A 17370-nucleotide genomic window follows, 5' to 3' on the forward strand; every position below is an offset into this window, starting at 1 on the left:
GCAAGTCAGTCCTCCGTCCGAGACCGTCCAGGGACGATCACCGCCGCAGTCCCGCCGGCGGAGGAGGCGTCGGATATCATGCCATTTCCGCGCCCAGCCTCCCAGTGTGCAGATAGTACCATACGCCTTGCGTCGCTCCCCCGCTCGGCCAGCGTCCGTGGGATCCGATCTTATCCCAAGCCAAGGTACTATGTCCAGGAACCAAGGATTCGGTATCAGCGACACCGTTTTATACACATCGCATTACTATTACTATCTAGTGCGCCATGGATGTAGCCGTCCTGGCACGAGGCGCTTGGGCTATCAGCCTCCAGCTTATCGTTGCCCGCTCGCGTGGTGGCCGCTGCCATACCAATTATATAGCCTGTCTTGAGCTGCCGTGCACACCATCCCAGACCCATCAGGATACCTTGCCCGTCACTAACAATGGCCGCCGAGAAGGACCTGGAAAGCAGCCCGGAGGCCAAGGTGGCGGCTGAGAAGCCGAGTCTGGAGAAGACACCATCCATCACTGGCAAATCCATCCTCGAGGGTGAAGTCATCCAGCAGCTCGACCAGGGTGAGGTCTTCCTGCGCGAGAGCGGCTATGACTGGGCCCAGGTCGAGGCCATCCTCAACGACAAGCAGAAGATGAGGGCCCTTACCCGGAAGGTTGATACGTGGTTGCTGCCGCTGCTCATGGGAACCTACGTCCTGCAATACATCGACAAGTCCACCACCTCCTATGGCGCTGTCTTCGACCTGCTCACCGAGACGAACATGACTGGCGACGAGTACTCCTGGACTGCGAGTTTGTTCTACTTCGGTAAGTGATGGAACTGCGGCTGGGTGCGCCCCTGCTGACCGCCAGCCAGGATACCTATTTTGGGAGTACCCCGCAAGTTACATCGCACAGCACTGGCGCACTGGAAAGGCCGTTTCAATCACTGTGTAAGTGGGATCGCAGCAGCCACCATGGTCTCCACGCTGACATGTCTGAAGCATCGCATGGGCCATCGTTCTCATGATCACTGCTGCGTGCGAAAACTTCGGTGGCGTGGCAGTCTGCAGATTCTTCTTGGGATGCTTCGAGGCGCCCATTACCCCCTGCTTCATGTTGATTGTTTCCATGTGGTACTCCAGAGATCAGCAACCCTTCAGGGCTGGTTGCTTCTACTGCTGTAACGGACTGGGGTCTGCCGTAAGTCACTGCATGGCTGGAGTGAGAACTTGTACGTTTCTGACGTCTTCCTGCAGCTTGGCGGAATCTTCACCTACGCAATCGGACAAATCGATGGCTTCCCCGTGTACAAGGCTATATTCCTGATCTGCGGTTTCATCACCTTGATTTGGGGTGGCGTTCTTCTGTGGCTTCTGCCGGACAACCCCATGACTGCCAAGCGCTTCACACTAGAGGAGAAAGCAACCCTGCTCGGTATCGGCCGAAGGAATCAGACTGTGAGTACTTGCCTGCGGTATGCCGTCCATGACACACATCTGACAATATACAGGGCACCTTGAACCGCACCATCAAGCCGAACCAGATCAAGGAGGCCTTTATGGACGTACAAGTTTGGGTTCTTTTCTGTTTCGTCCTGCTCAACGAGCTTATGAACGGAGGTGTTGCCAACGTGAGTTGATCGAAAAAAAACTGTTTATACGCATGTGTTTACTGACGTGCTGTAAAGTTTGGCAAGCTCATCATCAAAGGTCTCGTCCACGACCCTCTTAAGACGACCGCTCTTGGGATCCCGCAAGGGTTCTTCCAGCTGTTTTTTGTCCTCTCTGGTGGCTTTTTTGCTTCTTACTTCAAAAACTCAAGGACCATAATCATGGCCATCTATGTGCTTCCCACCATCGCGGGTGCCTCAATTCTCTGGAAGATGCCTCGGTCCAACAAGGTTGGCTGCCTGTTCGGCTATTACATTGTAAGTACAAGGGCGTTTTCTGTCTCTCGGACGCTGCAGTTAGCTCACTGGTTTCTTTGGTAGGTCGGAGCCTACGTCGCTTCCCTCACGATTGCCCTACAGATGCCGGCCTCGAACGTGGGTGGTTATACCAAGCGTGTCACTGCCACAGCTTTCGTCTTTGTAAGTATATTGCCTGCCGTACACTGCTCGCACAAGGTCGTACTGACGCCGGATAGCTCGCGTATTGCATCGGCAACATCGTTGGTCCGCACGCCTTTCTCTCCTCTGAGGCTCCCATCTACCAGACCGGCATCAAGATGATTCTAGCCTGCTCTTGCTGCCAGCTTGGCCTGGCCGTCTTCCTGCGCTTCTGGCTCATCAAGCGCAATACCGAGCGCGACAGGAAGCTCGCCGAGCAAGGTGGTCCGGCCACAAGGGAAGACGAGCCCATGATGGACAGGACGGATTTCGAGGTTAGTGACAGTTCGGCCCCCAGAACATTCAGCTTGCTAACCATCTCCTGCAGAATCCGGCATTCCGCTACTCGCTATGAGAAGGTTGTGCTATGATGTCTTTGCTTTTGATTATCGTAACAAGTTTACCCGGAGTTAAATCGGGCTTCATGATTAATGGAATTGATTTCACGCTGTTAACATGTCTTGCTTGCGTTCACTGTTCTTCAGGGTTTCGTCCGTTGCCCTTTTTTCGTCCAGGATATATCGTGATCTTTCCACAACGCTTACTATTTGTGATGCAGCAGCATCGGTGACCTAGAAAGCTTGGATGTCATCGAGCAAGCATCCAAGGATGCGAGCATCGTGCATATTTTCTCCGGAGATGCGGTGCAGGAGCGAGGTTCACGGTGATACTTATCCCGCCTTTATGCTGCGACTAGCCCTCCACCTTTCGACCTGGCCACAGTGAACTACATAGTAGGCTCGCCCACGTTGGCTGGTGGAGCAAAGCAAATGTCTGAACACAGATGTGAAACCCAAGACTAAAAGAAGCATATGAACTCAGAGCTTAGCTGTACGGAAGTCGGATGCAATATCTGTCTCGGCTCAAATCTGTCACAACTGTTCAAGGCAATGAAATTAAGCTCTCGCGTAGTCCGTACTCTCGCTTCAGTCGTGTTAGAGATCACATGAAACGCGACTGTCAATCCAGCAAGTTCAAGTTTTTGAAAGTATTCCATTCGATCCGTACCTGCTCTTGGCGGGGCACGTAGTGATCTGTTTAAAAAAGCACAATGCCATTTAGGGACGGTGAAAAAGCAGACGTCCTGACTTTGCCAATAACCTTGATGCATGCCACGCCGAATTGCATGTTCTGATGATGCAAGAACAAACCCATGTGACCCCCCCAAAAAAATCGAAAGACGCCATGCTTGCAGAGTATCCCGTACGTCCCAAGGTAGGTATCAATTAACCCCAATCCGATCATTCTATAAGACGTAATGCACAACGAGAAAGGAAACGTATCGCGTTTTTTGTTTGTTTTGTTGCTGCTTATGCGTTGTGCATGAGCTCGACAGGCGGGCGAGAGGTGTGGGCGAGAATGGGGCGCTCGACATCTTCCATGGGCGTCATGTCGCCGGGGCTGACGGTGGTGTCCTCGACGGCGATGGCGGGGAGATCGGGGCTGTCGCCGTGGTCGTCCGGGTGGTAGACGATGACGCCGCTGCCGCTGCGTTGCCGCCGTTGAGCATCGGCGGTGGGGCTAATGGGGCTCTTGGTCGCGTCCATTTCCGAGTCGACGGGGCTTTGGGGCAGGGCGTCGGCGCGGGCGTGCAGCTTGGCCAGGGCGGCGGCCAGATCCTCGGCGTGCACCTCCTTGTTGGGCGGGTCCTCGTTGCGCACCTCCCAGCCGTGCGGCGGCGACGGCGGCGGCGAGATGAAGAACAGCTTGTCGCTCTTGGGCAGCGGCAGGTGCTGGTCGGTGGGGTTCAGCGGCGTGTGGGTGCCGAAGTAGACACGCACGCGGTCGCCCATGATGGTCTCGCCATCCAGCTTCTGCTTGATAGTCAAAGCGGCGGGGATGTCGAAGAACGAGACGACGATGCGGCGGAAGGAGCGCAGCGGCGCCCATGTGTGTACCGAGGCATGCGAGTTGATCAAGTTGCGGAGGGTGTCGAGGTTCGCCGGGTGGAAGATGGAGGCATCTTGCAGGTTCTGGGAGGCGGGCGTTAGCGGGGGCTTGGGGCGCGAGAGGCGGTGAGATGCAGAACTTACGGTGATGAGGAGGGTGTTGGAAGGCGGCGAGGGGGTGATGAGCGGCGGCAGGTCGGAGAGGTCGATGGAGAAGTTGGGCGAGCGGCGGCCGCGGGAGTTGGAGAAGGAGCTGCCGGTGGAGGAGGCGCGGGAGCGCGGAGGCGACAATTGTTCGGCCATGGCGGAGGTGGAGAGGTGTTGTCCGGGCTGGAAGGACGCGTGTGTGGCGACGAGCGTTTGGGGTGGATGCAGACGTGGAAGGCGCGGGCGGAGCGGTCGGAGCAGTCGGAGCGGTGGTTGGTGGTTGGTGGTTGGTGGTTTGGTGGTGCTCACTGCAGTGGGGAAATGCAGAGTGCCGGGCGGGTTGCGGGTTTAATAGCTTGTGCAGCAGCGTCGTCGATGGGTGGATGCTACTCGCTGGTGGCTGAGCGCTGCGGAGGAGGCGGCTAAGCGCGCGGCCAAGCCCGGACCCGCCAGATTCGAGGCCCGGGCGACCGAACAACACAGCCCCCAGACGCGCCGCTTGGCCGCATCACTCCCGCGCTGCCCACACAGTCAGCGCCTCACCAGCCGCGGCACACGATCAGAATTTCTCCGCGCCCTCCGCTCTTGGCTCCGCCCTAGACGGCGAGCGCGTGCCGCCTGCTGCCGTGGGGAGCCTCGCATGTCTGGTGAGAGCCGTGCTGCCCACTGCGCCTCGCAGCAGTGCCTTGCCGCCAGCCACGGGCCTACGCAACATTCCTCAGCGTCGCCGACGAAACGGACAGGCCAGCTGTCCCCGCAGTGGGCCCGCGAAAGGGGCGCCCAGGAGCAGGCAGTGGGCACACGGGCACACGGGCACACATGCACACAGGCACACGCTGCGCGCCATCTGTCGATAAGCTGTGCTGGAAGCGGCTATGTCCAAACGCCCAATAGTCTGCCCGCCAAGCGTCCCCCACGCCAATCCTTGCGGCATTATTTGCTATCTGCACGCCTAAGCCCTGACCCCAACCACGACCTTGCCAAAGTGCCCGCCCGAGAAGAGGTACTGCAGCGCCTCGCCCGCCTCGTCAAACGAGAACTCCCTGTCAATCACCGGGTGGATCTCGTGCTTCTGGTAGAAGGCGCACATCTCCTCGAACCGCTCGCGCGGCCCGTTCAGGATGCCCTTGAGCGTCACGTTGCGCCGGAGCGCCAGCACGTTCACGTTGGTCCTGTCGCCCGCCTCGTCCTCCTTGCCCGACAGGTAGCCGATGGAATTGATTAGCCCGCCGAATGCGATGGCGTCGAACGACTTGCGTAGCGTGCCTGCACCGCCCGTCTCGAAGATGATGTCGGCGCCTTCGTCGTGCGTCGCCTTCATGACCTCGTCCTGCCACTCTGGAGTGCTGCGGTAGTTGACCAGGTGATCCGCGCCAAGGCTCTGCGCCTTCTTGAGCTTGGCATCCGACGACGATGTCACGATCACTTGGGCTCATCAGCCTTTGCTCGAGGGAATCAGCGTCGACTTACCCTTCGCGCCACTCGCCTTGGCAATCTGCAGGCCGCTGGTCGACACGCCTCCGGTTCCCTGGACCAAGACGACCTCGCCTTCGCCGCCAGGTTGGCCGAGCGGCCTCATGCCGTTGATAGCCATCCATGCCGTGACGGCAGCGATTGGCAAGCACGACGCCTCCTGGTCGGTCATGTACTCGGGCACCTTGACTAGGCCGTAGCTGGGGAAGACGCGATGAGTCTGCAGGACGCCATCCAGCGGCAGGCCGAGCCCGGACGCCATGTCCTTGGCCTTGACCTGGCCCTTTTGGTGGGTTTGGTTGAAGATGGAGACGACGCGGTCGCCGATGTTCCAGGGCACCGAGGCGGCTCCCTCGCCCACAGCCGTCACGACACCACACATGTCGGCGCACAAGACCAGCGGCTTGGGCTGGCCATGGCCGACAGACTTGTGGTGGTTGTACAGCCCCATGGCGACTGCGATGCGGACAGCAATCAGCACTCGAGTCATAGAAGTTGCCGAAAGGGAAATGCCGCACCTTCTGTATCGCGGTAATTCAACGACACAGCCCGAATCTCGACCAGTACCTCGTCCTTGCCAGCCGAGGGCATGGGCGCCGTGCCCTGATACACTTTGTCCAGGCCATTTTGGAGAGTCAACCACTGCTTAACCTGGGTTTCAGTCATGGTGCTGATTGGGTATGGGGCTGGCTCGTGAAAATTGGCTAATTGCCGGTAGCAAGTGGACCAGAGTTTAGGGGCCCAGCCGCAGCAACGTCTACTAGATAGTTGGTCGGAGAAGAAGAACAAGAGTGGTGAGCGGTTCCCCACTACTGGCAATTAGCGGCAGTTGTGGGGTTCGGCCAGGGCCATTACAAAGCAGGTGGACAGTCGGACCGGGCATATTATTGTCATCAAAGTGTTTCCCTGGGCTTGAGAGTTTTCGTCACGTGGAGCCCGCCCTTGGGGAGTCAAGAAGACTACAGTATGATTTCGCATAACCAGCCAAGTCTCCATGCTCAGACCACTGACGTAGAAGAGGGGAGCACGACTCGGTGCGCTTGTCGATTACCCGTGGCGCAACCGTGCAACGTCACTTTGCCATGGCTGGCCGATTAGATAGCGGGAGATCATCGGTCTATCAGCCACCACCAAGCCTGCTAAGCCACGTTTCACGCATCTGGACCTGTGCGCTGCTGTGGCTGGTGCGCCGCAATGCATCTCGGCCGCTCCGGGCCTCGCAATTGTCGCTTCGCCATGCTACCTACTGATTTCTGTTGAGGACGCTTCACCTCAGATTGGGGGGCTTGGGTCCTCTAAGCAAACAAAGCGCAAACGTTGGCGTGTTGGTGCGGTTGCCTGTGTAGGCGATGCGGGGGCGTCTTTGAGTGACCAGAAACTCTACTGCCGATGCATGGTAGATGAGGCGATGGAGACGGAGCAATGTGGTACTCATGTTGATAGTATCAAAAACTTCGACAGAACAACTGTGCAGATGATGGAAACAAAACCACAGCAGCAGGCTGGCGGCCAGGGTCGAGCGTCCAAATCACCAGACTGTCCATTCTTGAAAAGCCCAGTAATACCATCCTACTTGGCTCCTTTGACGAGCAAAAGGATCAAAGGGGCCGCTCCTCCAATGGCGAACGACATGCCTTGCGGCTCTGCATGCAGGTGTATTGAGGTCCGTGCGCGTCGCCCGCGCGGAAGCTTGTGACGACCCGGAGCGACTCTCTTGCAACGCCCGCGGGGACACAACACGACACCGAAACCCCAACCTCCGCGCCCGCACTGCGCCTCGTTCACGCCCGACCGGCCGAACAGCTGCGCCTTCACTCAGTCCGCAACACCCCCTGCGCCGAGCTTCCCGACCAACACACGCAGCCACCTCCTTCACGCGTCTGCCGAGACGCCTCCCGCCGCAACCATGGACTACGACATGCTGGGCATGGATGCCGTCGACGGCATCCAGGTCAAGATCCGCGAGGTGAGGCAAATCCCCTGCATCGAGCCCGCGCCCGCTGACAGGTTCCCTGGCAACTAGGCCGACGACGTCGCCATCGACTTCGTGCTCAAGAACGTCGACCTTGCCTTCGCCAACTCGCTGCGCCGCGTGATGCTGGCCGAGATCCCGACCATGGCCATCGACCTGGTCGAGGTCGAGAAGAACACGTCGGTGCTGGCCGACGAGTTCATCTGCCACCGCCTGGGCCTGATCCCGCTCAACAGCCGCGGCTGCGAAGACGTCGCCTACACGCGCGACTGCGACTGCGAGCAGTACTGCGAGAACTGCAGCGTGACACTGACGCTCAACGCCCGCTGCACCGGCGACGAGGTCATGACCGTCTACGCCCGTGACCTGCTGGTCTCGGCTGCGCGCGCCAACGAGTGGGTCGGCGCGCCCGTCATCAAGGACCCCCAAGGCCACGGCGCCATCATCGCCAAGCTGCGCAAGGGTCAGGAGCTGAAGATGCGCTGCATCGCGAAGAAGGGCATTGCCAAGGAACACGCAAAGTGGGCACCCACCGCCGCCATCGGCTTCGAGTACGACCCGTACAACAAGCTCCGCCACATTGACTACTGGTTCGAGGATGACCCGACCAAGGAATGGTGAGTGAACAGAACTCTGGCTGCTTAGCAAGCAGTAGCGCGTTAGATCTGAGCAAAATGCTGACGAGCATCGCCCGCGCAGGCCCATCTCCGACAACGCCAACTTTGAGGGTGACCCGCCCCAAGAGGGTGAGCCCTTCAACTACGACGCCCAGCCCGACCAGTACTACTTCAACCTCGAGACGGTCGGTGGCCTCGAGCCCGATACCATCATGCTCCAGGGCGTCAAGGTCCTCCAGCAGAAGCTGGCCGAGGTCATCGGCGAGCTGAGCGGTGGCGGCGACCGTAACATGGGTGGTATGGACGGCGTCGCCTACGGTGGCCCCCGCAGCCCGGATATGAACGGTGGCGCTGGCACCGCCTACGGCGGCATGGACCAGGGCTACACGACGCCCTACGCCGGCGCCGGTGGCAACGCAAGCGTCTGGGGCGGTGCTGCGACGCCCTTCGGTGCGCAGCCGTATGGTGGCGGTTACTGAGGAGTTGGCCGCAGATCGCCGATGAGATTGACACAATCTCATAAATAAAAAAGAGAGAAGGGGAGGCATGGAAAAGGGGAAACGGAACGACCGACCTTGAGATTCGGCCAACGAAAATCACCTCCTGGCTGCGGCCAGCTGGCACAGTGAAATGGGGGCGGTGCTCACACGATTACGAGGGAATGGGAGTGGAAAGAACGCACTGCGTGACAGCATACAGCGCAGGAACGGGCGTGATACACGACCGAGAGCGGAACACCACGGAAGGGGCTCAAAAAGAACGTCTGCTGAAGGATGCATGGGAAAAAAAGAAAGCGATTTGGAAACCAAAAATCAAAAGAAAAGGACCCCGTGACGAGGTAACGTGGAGGAGTCATTCTTCTCCCTAGACCAACGGCAAGGAGAAGGCTCTTTGAAGGGGGCTAAGGAACTGGGGAACCACTGCTTTTTACTAGCGATACCATTAGGGAATGCGGAAGAAAATTGCGCCAGCCTCTTTTGGATGCATTGAGGCTGTGTGCACAACACGAGATACCAATATTATTTCCTTTTCCGCCTTTCGTTTGCCGTGGTTGTTTCAGTTGCCTAAAGTGGCGAACGAGTGACGGCTGAGCTGCAGATGTGTTGAAATCGGAAAGGCGTCCCTGAAGTAAGCCCTAGAGTACTTCCACGGCCGCAAGCGCTGCGTCAAGTAAATGCTCCGCCTTCAAAAACTCATTCTTGATGCTCCGACGGGAATGGCTGAGGCACATCCAAGTCATTGCTGACAAAGTGTGTACATACAACGTAGTAATCACAAGTAAAGAAAGAGCAGTCAATTCTACACGAAAGAGACGGACGCAAGAATCGAAAGTGGAAAACAAAAAGGAAAACACTACCATCCGCATTAATTGTCTGCTTCAGCAGTAAGATGTTCTTTTGTGTATAAAAATCCGATCTGCATCACCGAGTACCACCCACACTCTCCTTCGTTCTTCTCGTCCTCTTCTTCTTCTTCTTCAATGAAATCCCTTTTCTCCTTCCTGTCCTTCTCCGGGCAAACAAAATCAGATGAATCATCAGCTCATGCTTCCATCCATCCATCAGCCTCATCCACCTTTTCCGTACACCCATCATGCATATGCGCATCGTTGACAGTCAAGCTCGACTCATCGCTGCGTTTTTCCCCCCACATCTGCTTAAGCAGGCGTGGCCCTGCTCATCTGAATCAAGCGCTTAACACCAACCTATCCACGAGATATAGTTAGCAAATGTCACGATCACAAGTCTCCATAGTAAATCGAGGGGAACAAAGAAAGGGGCAAGTTGACTCACCATCCAGTTGCTACCCTCATCATTCTTGTTCTTCATCAGTCCCGTGAAGAGGGCTTGAGCATCGTCGTAGCTGCGGTTCGCGATGTGCTGCGACAGCTGGACCATCTCATCTACCGTGTCGGGCTTGAGCAAGTCTTCGTTGTTGAGGTGGTCGAATAGGATGTTCAGCCGCTTCTCAGTGTCGATAACCTGAGGCATGAAGTTCTGCGGCGCCCGCGACTTGACACGTGCCATGTCCGAGCTGAGAATCTCGAAGATGGGCTTTGCGGTGTCCGGGATGTGCGTGCGGTCACCAGCGGCTACACTTTCGGTCAGAATGATGGAGATCTTCAGTTAAGGGGAAAAGCGCTGCTACTTACGGTACTGAGCCTTCGGCGGGGGAGCAGGAGGGGTGGGGTTAGACTGCGCAGTGTCCGGCCTTGAGTCAGGCACAGGGCCACCCGGCGGAGGTCCAGCCCTGGGAGGACCGCCCGGAGGCGGACCAGCACGTGGCGGTCCTTGAGGGGGACCAGAAGACGGTGGCATAGCATACGCCTGCGTGGTTCCTGGCGGAGGAGCGATAGGAGTCTGGGCCGGCGACGGCGCACCGAACGACGGCTGAGGTGCGTAAGGGTTGGGGGCAACCTGCCTGGGTGGCGCAGCCATTTGAGGAGGCGGTGTAGGCTGAGCGTTGGGAGCCGGGGCATAACGGTTGGTAGGTGGCGCAGTTGTCGGAGGAGGGTTGTAAGGGGAAGGGCCACGGGGGAGAGTGGCTTGAGGCGGGGCAAATTGCTGGGTAGGCTGGGGAGGAGCGTAGGCGTTTGCAGCCGCCGACGATCTTCTCGATGCGTCAAAGCCGGCAGCAGTGGGAGAGTTCGCGCCAGCCAGGGGAGAAGTGACACGAGGAGGTCCCTGCGGAGGGCCCTTAGGGGGAGGCGGCGGGGTTGCCTTCTGTTGCTGCATGAAGTGAGAAGTCCCAGGCGGGGGAGACATGACTCCGCCGGGGAACGGGGAACTGATGGCGCCGGCAACACCTGGGGTTCCACGACGAGAAGTTGGCGGCTTGGGTTTCGCGAAATCCTCAGGCAGATCGTTCCATTGGCCCGCATTGGCAGCCTGGGATGGGGGAGGAGCGGCTGGGGACGAAGTAAAGTTGCGAGGAGGGGGAGCGATGCCAGCCGCTTGCGCAGGCTGGTAACCGCCATATCCAGCATAAGGGTTTGGCTTAGGAATGCTAGCCTGAGGAGGCTGGTAACCAGTAGGGGTGTATGCCTTGGTGGCGGCACCAGGAGGTGCATACTGGGAGATAGGTTGCGGTGGGGCGGCAACGCCTGCTGGGGCGTACGCATTAGCCGCAGCCGTCGGGGCATACGCGTTGGCTATAGGCGTCGGGGTAGCAGCAGCCACAGGGTTATAAGCAGGAACCACACGCTGTCCTCTCTGCGTTGCCGACGCAGTGGTGGCTGTTCGCTGGTGGGCGGGCTGAGCAGCAGCAACCTTGCGGGTAGCTTGCTTGACACGACTCCGGGCAACGTCCGCAGCCGGGTATTGATCGGGGAGGAGGTCCAGGTACTTCTCAGCAATGCTTAGCTGGCCATGCGAGGCAACAACGTCGGCGTACTCCGCGTACTTGGCGTAAAGCGGGGCAAGCTTCCAGTCATCCGTCTTAGAGCGCTCCGAATCTTGGAACTTGGTAACCTCCCTGAAAATGGTGACCTTCTCGATGAAGTTCTGCAGTGACTGTACGTGGATCGAGAAAGCGTTGTCGCCCTCCTTCTGCTCAATGCTAGCGTCCTCGCTCTCCTGAAGCTCCTGAGCCCAGTTGCCCACAACCTTCTCCAGCTTGGATCCAGCCAAGTAGCAGAAAGAGGCATCCTTCCTAAGGCTCCCTAAATCAGATCCCTCTTCGATGGATTCCTCCAGACGATCACCAAGAGCCTCGCAAAGGTCAGGAAACTCGGACTCATCCGCGTAAGTGCAAAGAGTTGCCATCACCTCCTTCCAGTTTCCGAGATCCGCATTGTAGACAACGTCCCAAAGGTTCTTGCCAACAACAGAGGCGAGCAGACGAAGATAGTTCGGGCCGTCCGCCTTCTTCTTGAAGTAGGCCGCCTGAGCCTTGTCAATGCACTTCTGGCCACCACAGATGGCGATCATGAATGCATCCGACAGACGGTCCTCCTTCAAGCAGACATCCAAAGCTTGCTCGAACTTGCCGAGCATGAGCGCGTTCGTGATGTCCTTGTCAGCATCCGACTCCTCGCCAGTGTAAATCTTGAACGGATTGTTGGTTTTAACACCCTTCGTCGCAGCCAAGTTGGACAGGAAATCGTCGCTGTCACCAGCCTTGTCGAAGAAAGACGCCTCGTCGCCTTCCGTCGTGCCGTTTGTCTGGACCTCCTTTTTCTCCTCCTCCGCTGGCTCCGTGCTTGGCGTCTTCCCGAAGCCTAGGTAATCCACGAGCTTAGAGCGAGCCTTGCCAGAAATCAAAGTCTCGATGACCGTCCAGTCCGCCTTCTCCTCCTCGGTCCTAGCCTCGGTAACCTTTGACTCGCAAATGCTTGCCAAATCACCCTTCTGCAGGGACTCCTCGAACTTCTGCGTCGCCTCACCAACCGCGGGATCAACAGCAAAGGTAGAAATGCTAATCTTAGAGTTCTTGGTCGCAGCGTCGTGCCCGAGCTTAATCAATTTCCCACCAAATCCAAAGGAAACGCCAACAGGCCTCCGCATCCACTTGGGGGGGTGGGGAAGCGAGAATGTCGACACTTGAGGCTGGGTCTGCGCTCTCGCAAAGAAATCCTCGCCGTCGAGGGGAGCTACCGCGGCAGCAGCAGCGTCTGCATCTTGCTTCGTGTTTTGCAGCGTCTGGACAGCAATCCGGCCGTCAAACGAGGCAGTTGCGAGGAGATCCGGATTGTGAGGATGAAACTTGGTTTGGAAGGTCCAGTTGGTGACGACGGGGAACTCGCCGAAGGGCTGGCCAGTGCGGGGGTTCCAGCAGATGGTCCGGTTATCCTTGCCGCACGACAGAAGCAAGTCACTATCTTGGTTGCACCAAGACAGGGACAGCACGCCCTGGTCGTGGGCCTTGAGGACGCGCTCGGGGGCATTGGAGTTCCTTAGATCCCACATAAGGATCAGAGGGTCCTGGTCGTTGGGCACCGCAGTGATCAGGCGCGTAGGAACATCGGGGTCCCATGCCACGGCGCTGACAGCCTTCCTTCCGTAGTTGTTCAAGGTCAAGTTCTCCTTCTTTGTCTTCAGATCCCACACAGTCACGAAGCCTCCACTGCTGCCGGTAGCCAGGATGTAAGGAACCTTCTTGTTCCAGTCAAGAGCCTCGAAATCGTCGGCGCGGGCGGCGGTATTGCCGAGGCGGAAGGGGCTGTCACTGTTGATGTCGTGGATGTAAAGCTCGCCTTTTGCGCCGGCAGTGGCGAGCAGCTCGGGCTTGAAGGGGTTGAACTGGAGGGCCTTGATGGCGCCGGTGTGCTTCGAGATGCGGGACAGGAAGGCCGAGTCGCTGGACAAGGTCAGAAGAGCGCGAGAGGGGAGCGGCAACGCCAATTGGCCTACCTGGAACCATCCAAAAGCTTCTGCGCATCCCAGAGATCCAGGTTTCCACTCTCCAGAGCTCCTGCTATTATACCCCTTGGGCGAGATTCATCGGGCTGGCTCCAGGCAATGTCGTGGAACCTGGCGTCACCGTGGCGGTCAGCTGCGACAGTTCTTGCGCGTGGGGTTGGCGTGCGGGCGGCGAGGCCCCACGGCGCATTTACCTCGAATCCAGACTTATGCTGGCGGCGGGCTGGAGCTCGACGGGCTGCTCGGAAGAGTTGAGAGCAAGGTCCCATAGCTCCAGCTGTGTCTCATTGGAGAAGTCTGCGTCGACAGCGCCGGCCCTGGTACCGGTGGCGAGCAGCGGCGGCGCGGCGCCAGGAGACCAGGCAAAGGTGGCCGTCCGGGGGATCTCCCGCAGGCGGACCATGGCTGCAGCGTGGTCGAGCGAAGCGGCGGGCGCGGCGGCGGCGTGGACAGCACGGGGCGGGTGATGTCGAGCGGGGGCTTATGGAAGGGTATCACTGGGAAGGAGAGAAGGGAAAAGGAGCTGCAGCAGCTCGGGGCGGAGTTGGGTGGAACGTGGCGTCGTGAATTGAGAGGGAGAGCTGCTGGGGGTTTCGGCTCGTCATGAGCGCATGCCTGGCCGGCTTTCCCACAAGGTGGCCTCGCGGGCGGCGCCAAGCCTCGCCGTTGCTGTGTCGGGCACCAGCTGCCCGCACCGCACGACTCTCACCCAGCAAAGCCCACCAACGCCCCTCGCACGTGATATCGACTTTTCTCGTCCCGACCGCCGCCGTTGCCTCGCGCTCTGCTCCCGCGTCTGCCGTTGCCACCAACATGTCCGACACGGCGCGCCTCAAGGCGACCGTCTACGTCGGCGGCCTCGACAACCAGGTCAACAGCCGGACGCTGCACGACGCCTTCGTGCCCTTCGGCGAGATCGTCGACATATCTCTGCCTAAGCCCGACTTGCCCTCGTCGACCGACCCGCACCGCGGCTTCGGCTACGTTGAGTTCGAGCATGCGACCGACGCACGAGAGGCCATCGACAACATGGACCAGAGCGAGCTCTTCGGCCGCGTAATCAAAGTCGCCGCCGCGAAGCCGCAGAAGGACGCGAACGAGGGCCTGGGAAGCAAGACGGCAATTTGGGAACAGGTCTGTTTGCCCCAAGCTTGCATACCCTTTCATTTCCCAAGCCAATACTGATTCACTGCAGGAGGGCTACTTGGCCAAGCACGCCGTCAGTGAAGAAGACCGCATGGCTGCTGAGCAAGCAAAGGTGGGATCCATGACAGCCGCAGATCCGATGCAGGGGTTGGAAGGCCTGGATGTCGCTGGCCCGAAGCCCGAGTGAAGGGTATCAAAAAGGGCATTCTGCATGATCTTAGCGAGCAAATGGTACAGGGGCCGATCCAATCAGCCTGGAGGCACCCGGATCCTTTTTCTGGAAGGGATTGGAGAGCATCGAATCTCATTTGCACCTCCAGATGGGAAAGGCATTGGGATGGAGTCACAGGCGTAACAAAGGAGACATCTTCCGTATGTGAATCTAATGTCAAGGAATTTGGATTTCGGACACGGCTGGTCGCTTCCTGTACAGATATCCCCAAGGTTTCCTCAATTTCCCCTCCCCCCCAAAAAAAAATCAGAAAGGAGAAGCTTTCCATGCAGCCTTCAATTCCTCCTTTTTTTTTTCTCTGCCCCCCACTTTTGGAACGTGTGGTTCACTGGCAATCTATGCCTCGTGGCCCCTCTGCCTGGCGAGACGGAGAGTCTTGTCGACCCAGAGCTTCCTGAAGATGGAGAAGACGGCAGCACCAACGGCAACGCTAGAAGATGGCATTCTATGTTAGCATTTGTTTCACTCAACATTGGGAACTGTGGGTGCTTACAGAAGAACGATGCCTACAACGGTACAAAACGCAGTGTTAGCCCGAGCACGTAATCTTGATGTCATGGCCGGGGGAGCGGAAACGCACCGAGGGGGATCAACTCCGGGGGGATCTTCTTGAGGGTACGGATACGCTGGGAGATGGTGTGGGCTGTAATGGCACTCGTCAGTCACATCCATCTGGGTCGATAGGGAGCTCGTGGCGGGCGAGCGGGCTGTGTGCGTTTTGTGCGCGCACACTCCGGGTGCCATTGGGCGGGATTAGCGTACCGCTGTGCTCCTCCTTCTGCGGCGGGCTGTCAGCAGGCTCCTCTAATCAGCTCCATACAGCATCGCGACGCACAGGAACGGGGCGCATCATGCGCGGGGTGGCCCTCATGTTGATGAAGCGGGCCTGGCGGGAGATAGGCGCAGCGAAGCGGATGGGCTGGAAGGCGCGGATGGCCTGGCGGCCGATGGCGCGAGAGGCAAGCATGGCGAGCAGCGTTGTCTGGATGCAGAGAGTGGAGAGTGGTGGTTGGTTGCGGGTGTCGAGGAAGGGAAGGGAGCGTTGGCGTTGTGATAGGTATTCCTCGGGCAAGCTGCGCGCCAAGACCCAGACGGCTTCGTGCTGAGGCTCCTGGGCGCCGGTGCTTGCAGCTGCGTTCGGCAGGGCGGTGGGAGCTACGGCGCCGCGGCATTTGCCGGGCCCTCCAGCTCTCTTTGCGCGCCCTCCATCGAACCACCATCGCCGAATTACCACCCATCCCGCCGCAACCTGCATCGCGACCACCGCTATCCCACCACCACCCGCACCGCTCCCAATTCGACACCGCCACCATGTCTGACTCCGACGACCGCGAGACCAAGCCCTTCAAGTTCGTGACTGGTGAGCGCGCCCCCGTTCCGCCCATCCGTTGAAAGAGAGAATCCACCGCTGACCTCGCGCCCGCTACTACTTGCAGCCGGTACGTCATCCCCGCACCAAGCCCCCCGGTGCCCACGGGCCCCTTCTCTCCCCGGCTCTGCTCCCCGCAGCTCCGCAGCCCGCGCATTGGCACGATGGGGTGGAGGACGGTCCCTCTGCCCGGCCATTGCTCGCTTCGATGATCCGCATTTGCTCACGCCGCATCGCAACAGGCTTCGACGCCCGCTTCCCGAACCAGAACCAGTGAGCCTCCCCGCGGCCCTGTCTCTCCGACACGGACGTTGCAGAGCACTGACGGCGCAACGCAGGACCAAGCACTGCTGGCAGAACTACGTCGACTACCACAAGTGCATTCTCGCCAAGGGTGAGGAGTTCGCGCCCTGCCGCCAGGTACGCCCATCTCCATCCACCTGTTTCCCGGGCACCAGAAGAAAGCTGACGCCAGGTTGCAGTTCCTCCTCGCCTACAGGTCGCTCTGCCCCAGTGGCTGGGTCGAGCGCTGGAACGACCAGCGTGGTGAGTAGCTCCCTAGCAGAACCAATGGCAGCAGTCTTCAGTGCTGACAACTCTGCGCAGAGGCCGGCACCTTCCCCGTCCGCCTGGATCAATAGATGGAATCACAGTCAATCCATTTCATCTTTGGTAGTACTAAGGTCGCGGTAGTAAGCGCAATAGATATTGCGGCGAAGAATCTTGTATCATAAAGAGTGCCGCAGTGAATTCTTCCACGACTAATGTCCGAATATATCAGAGAATATCCAACACACGTGGATCCCCGCATTTTACTTGAGCTGGCTGCACGAGGTGATTGGAGGTCACTGTCTGACGTCACGAATGAAGTACTATCACACTAGTGTTGAGAGCTACCCGAAAGAGAAATCAACACAAAGCATTCATCTCGGCTGTGAACATGGACGGCAACAGTTGAGACAATTGAATAGTATCGCCTCGGGCACAGAGGTCGCATTCGACACGCTATGTAGAACCTGTAGTCGGGAACAAGGGTGAGAATAATGAAACCATGGTATTCCGCAATCTCAAACAGAAT

At 58.5% G+C, this 17370-nt stretch overlaps 8 protein-coding genes across 8 annotated transcripts; 4 read left to right on the forward strand and 4 right to left on the reverse strand.

Moving 5' to 3' along the window:
* Window positions 1–426: 426 nt before the first annotated feature.
* Window positions 427–2442, forward strand: BKCO1_4300047 (major facilitator superfamily transporter; the record flags this gene model as incomplete). Its single annotated transcript, XM_020276003.1, has 9 exons — window positions 427–805; window positions 855–930; window positions 982–1180; window positions 1237–1437; window positions 1491–1610; window positions 1668–1907; window positions 1971–2069; window positions 2126–2362; window positions 2416–2442. The coding sequence occupies 9 exons, from the start codon at window positions 427–429 to the stop codon at window positions 2440–2442; spliced, it is 1578 nt and encodes a 525-aa protein (XP_020128157.1).
* Window positions 2443–3397: 955 nt separating this feature from the next.
* BKCO1_4300048 (calcineurin binding protein) lies at window positions 3398–4279 on the reverse strand (the record flags this gene model as incomplete). The annotated part of the gene is made up of 2 exons (XM_020276004.1): window positions 3398–4060; window positions 4121–4279. 2 exons carry the CDS (start codon window positions 4277–4279, stop codon window positions 3398–3400), a joined length of 822 nt encoding a protein of 273 aa, XP_020128160.1.
* Window positions 4280–5075: 796 nt separating this feature from the next.
* Window positions 5076–6262, reverse strand: BKCO1_4300049 (alcohol dehydrogenase; the record flags this gene model as incomplete). The annotated part of the gene is made up of 3 exons (XM_020276005.1): window positions 5076–5548; window positions 5594–6052; window positions 6115–6262. The coding sequence occupies 3 exons, from the start codon at window positions 6260–6262 to the stop codon at window positions 5076–5078; spliced, it is 1080 nt and encodes a 359-aa protein (XP_020128161.1).
* Window positions 6263–7502: 1240 nt separating this feature from the next.
* On the forward strand, window positions 7503–8664 carry BKCO1_4300050 (rna polymerase ii subunit 3; the record flags this gene model as incomplete). Its single annotated transcript, XM_020276007.1, has 3 exons — window positions 7503–7562; window positions 7620–8185; window positions 8268–8664. 3 exons carry the CDS (start codon window positions 7503–7505, stop codon window positions 8662–8664), a joined length of 1023 nt encoding a protein of 340 aa, XP_020128206.1.
* A 1178-nt stretch (window positions 8665–9842) lies between these two features.
* BKCO1_4300051 (protein transport protein) lies at window positions 9843–13948 on the reverse strand (the record flags this gene model as incomplete). The annotated part of the gene is made up of 5 exons (XM_020276008.1): window positions 9843–9890; window positions 9979–10277; window positions 10338–13483; window positions 13537–13656; window positions 13740–13948. The coding sequence occupies 5 exons, from the start codon at window positions 13946–13948 to the stop codon at window positions 9843–9845; spliced, it is 3822 nt and encodes a 1273-aa protein (XP_020128205.1).
* A 410-nt stretch (window positions 13949–14358) lies between these two features.
* Window positions 14359–14878, forward strand: BKCO1_4300052 (peptidyl prolyl cis-trans isomerase cyclophilin; the record flags this gene model as incomplete). The annotated part of the gene is made up of 2 exons (XM_020276009.1): window positions 14359–14679; window positions 14741–14878. The coding sequence occupies 2 exons, from the start codon at window positions 14359–14361 to the stop codon at window positions 14876–14878; spliced, it is 459 nt and encodes a 152-aa protein (XP_020128208.1).
* A 381-nt stretch (window positions 14879–15259) lies between these two features.
* BKCO1_4300053 (uncharacterized protein) lies at window positions 15260–15890 on the reverse strand (the record flags this gene model as incomplete). The annotated part of the gene is made up of 5 exons (XM_020276010.1): window positions 15260–15353; window positions 15417–15429; window positions 15504–15566; window positions 15686–15701; window positions 15759–15890. 5 exons carry the CDS (start codon window positions 15888–15890, stop codon window positions 15260–15262), a joined length of 318 nt encoding a protein of 105 aa, XP_020128207.1.
* Window positions 15891–16234: 344 nt separating this feature from the next.
* BKCO1_4300054 (cytochrome c oxidase polypeptide vib) lies at window positions 16235–16933 on the forward strand (the record flags this gene model as incomplete). Its single annotated transcript, XM_020276011.1, has 5 exons — window positions 16235–16283; window positions 16535–16565; window positions 16631–16712; window positions 16775–16838; window positions 16899–16933. 5 exons carry the CDS (start codon window positions 16235–16237, stop codon window positions 16931–16933), a joined length of 261 nt encoding a protein of 86 aa, XP_020128202.1.
* Window positions 16934–17370: the final 437 nt, after the last annotated feature.

The sequence above is a fragment of the Diplodia corticola genome (assembly GCF_001883845.1).
Source record: "Diplodia corticola strain CBS 112549 chromosome Unknown scaffold43, whole genome shotgun sequence".
Lineage (NCBI taxonomy): Eukaryota > Fungi > Ascomycota > Dothideomycetes > Botryosphaeriales > Botryosphaeriaceae > Diplodia > Diplodia corticola.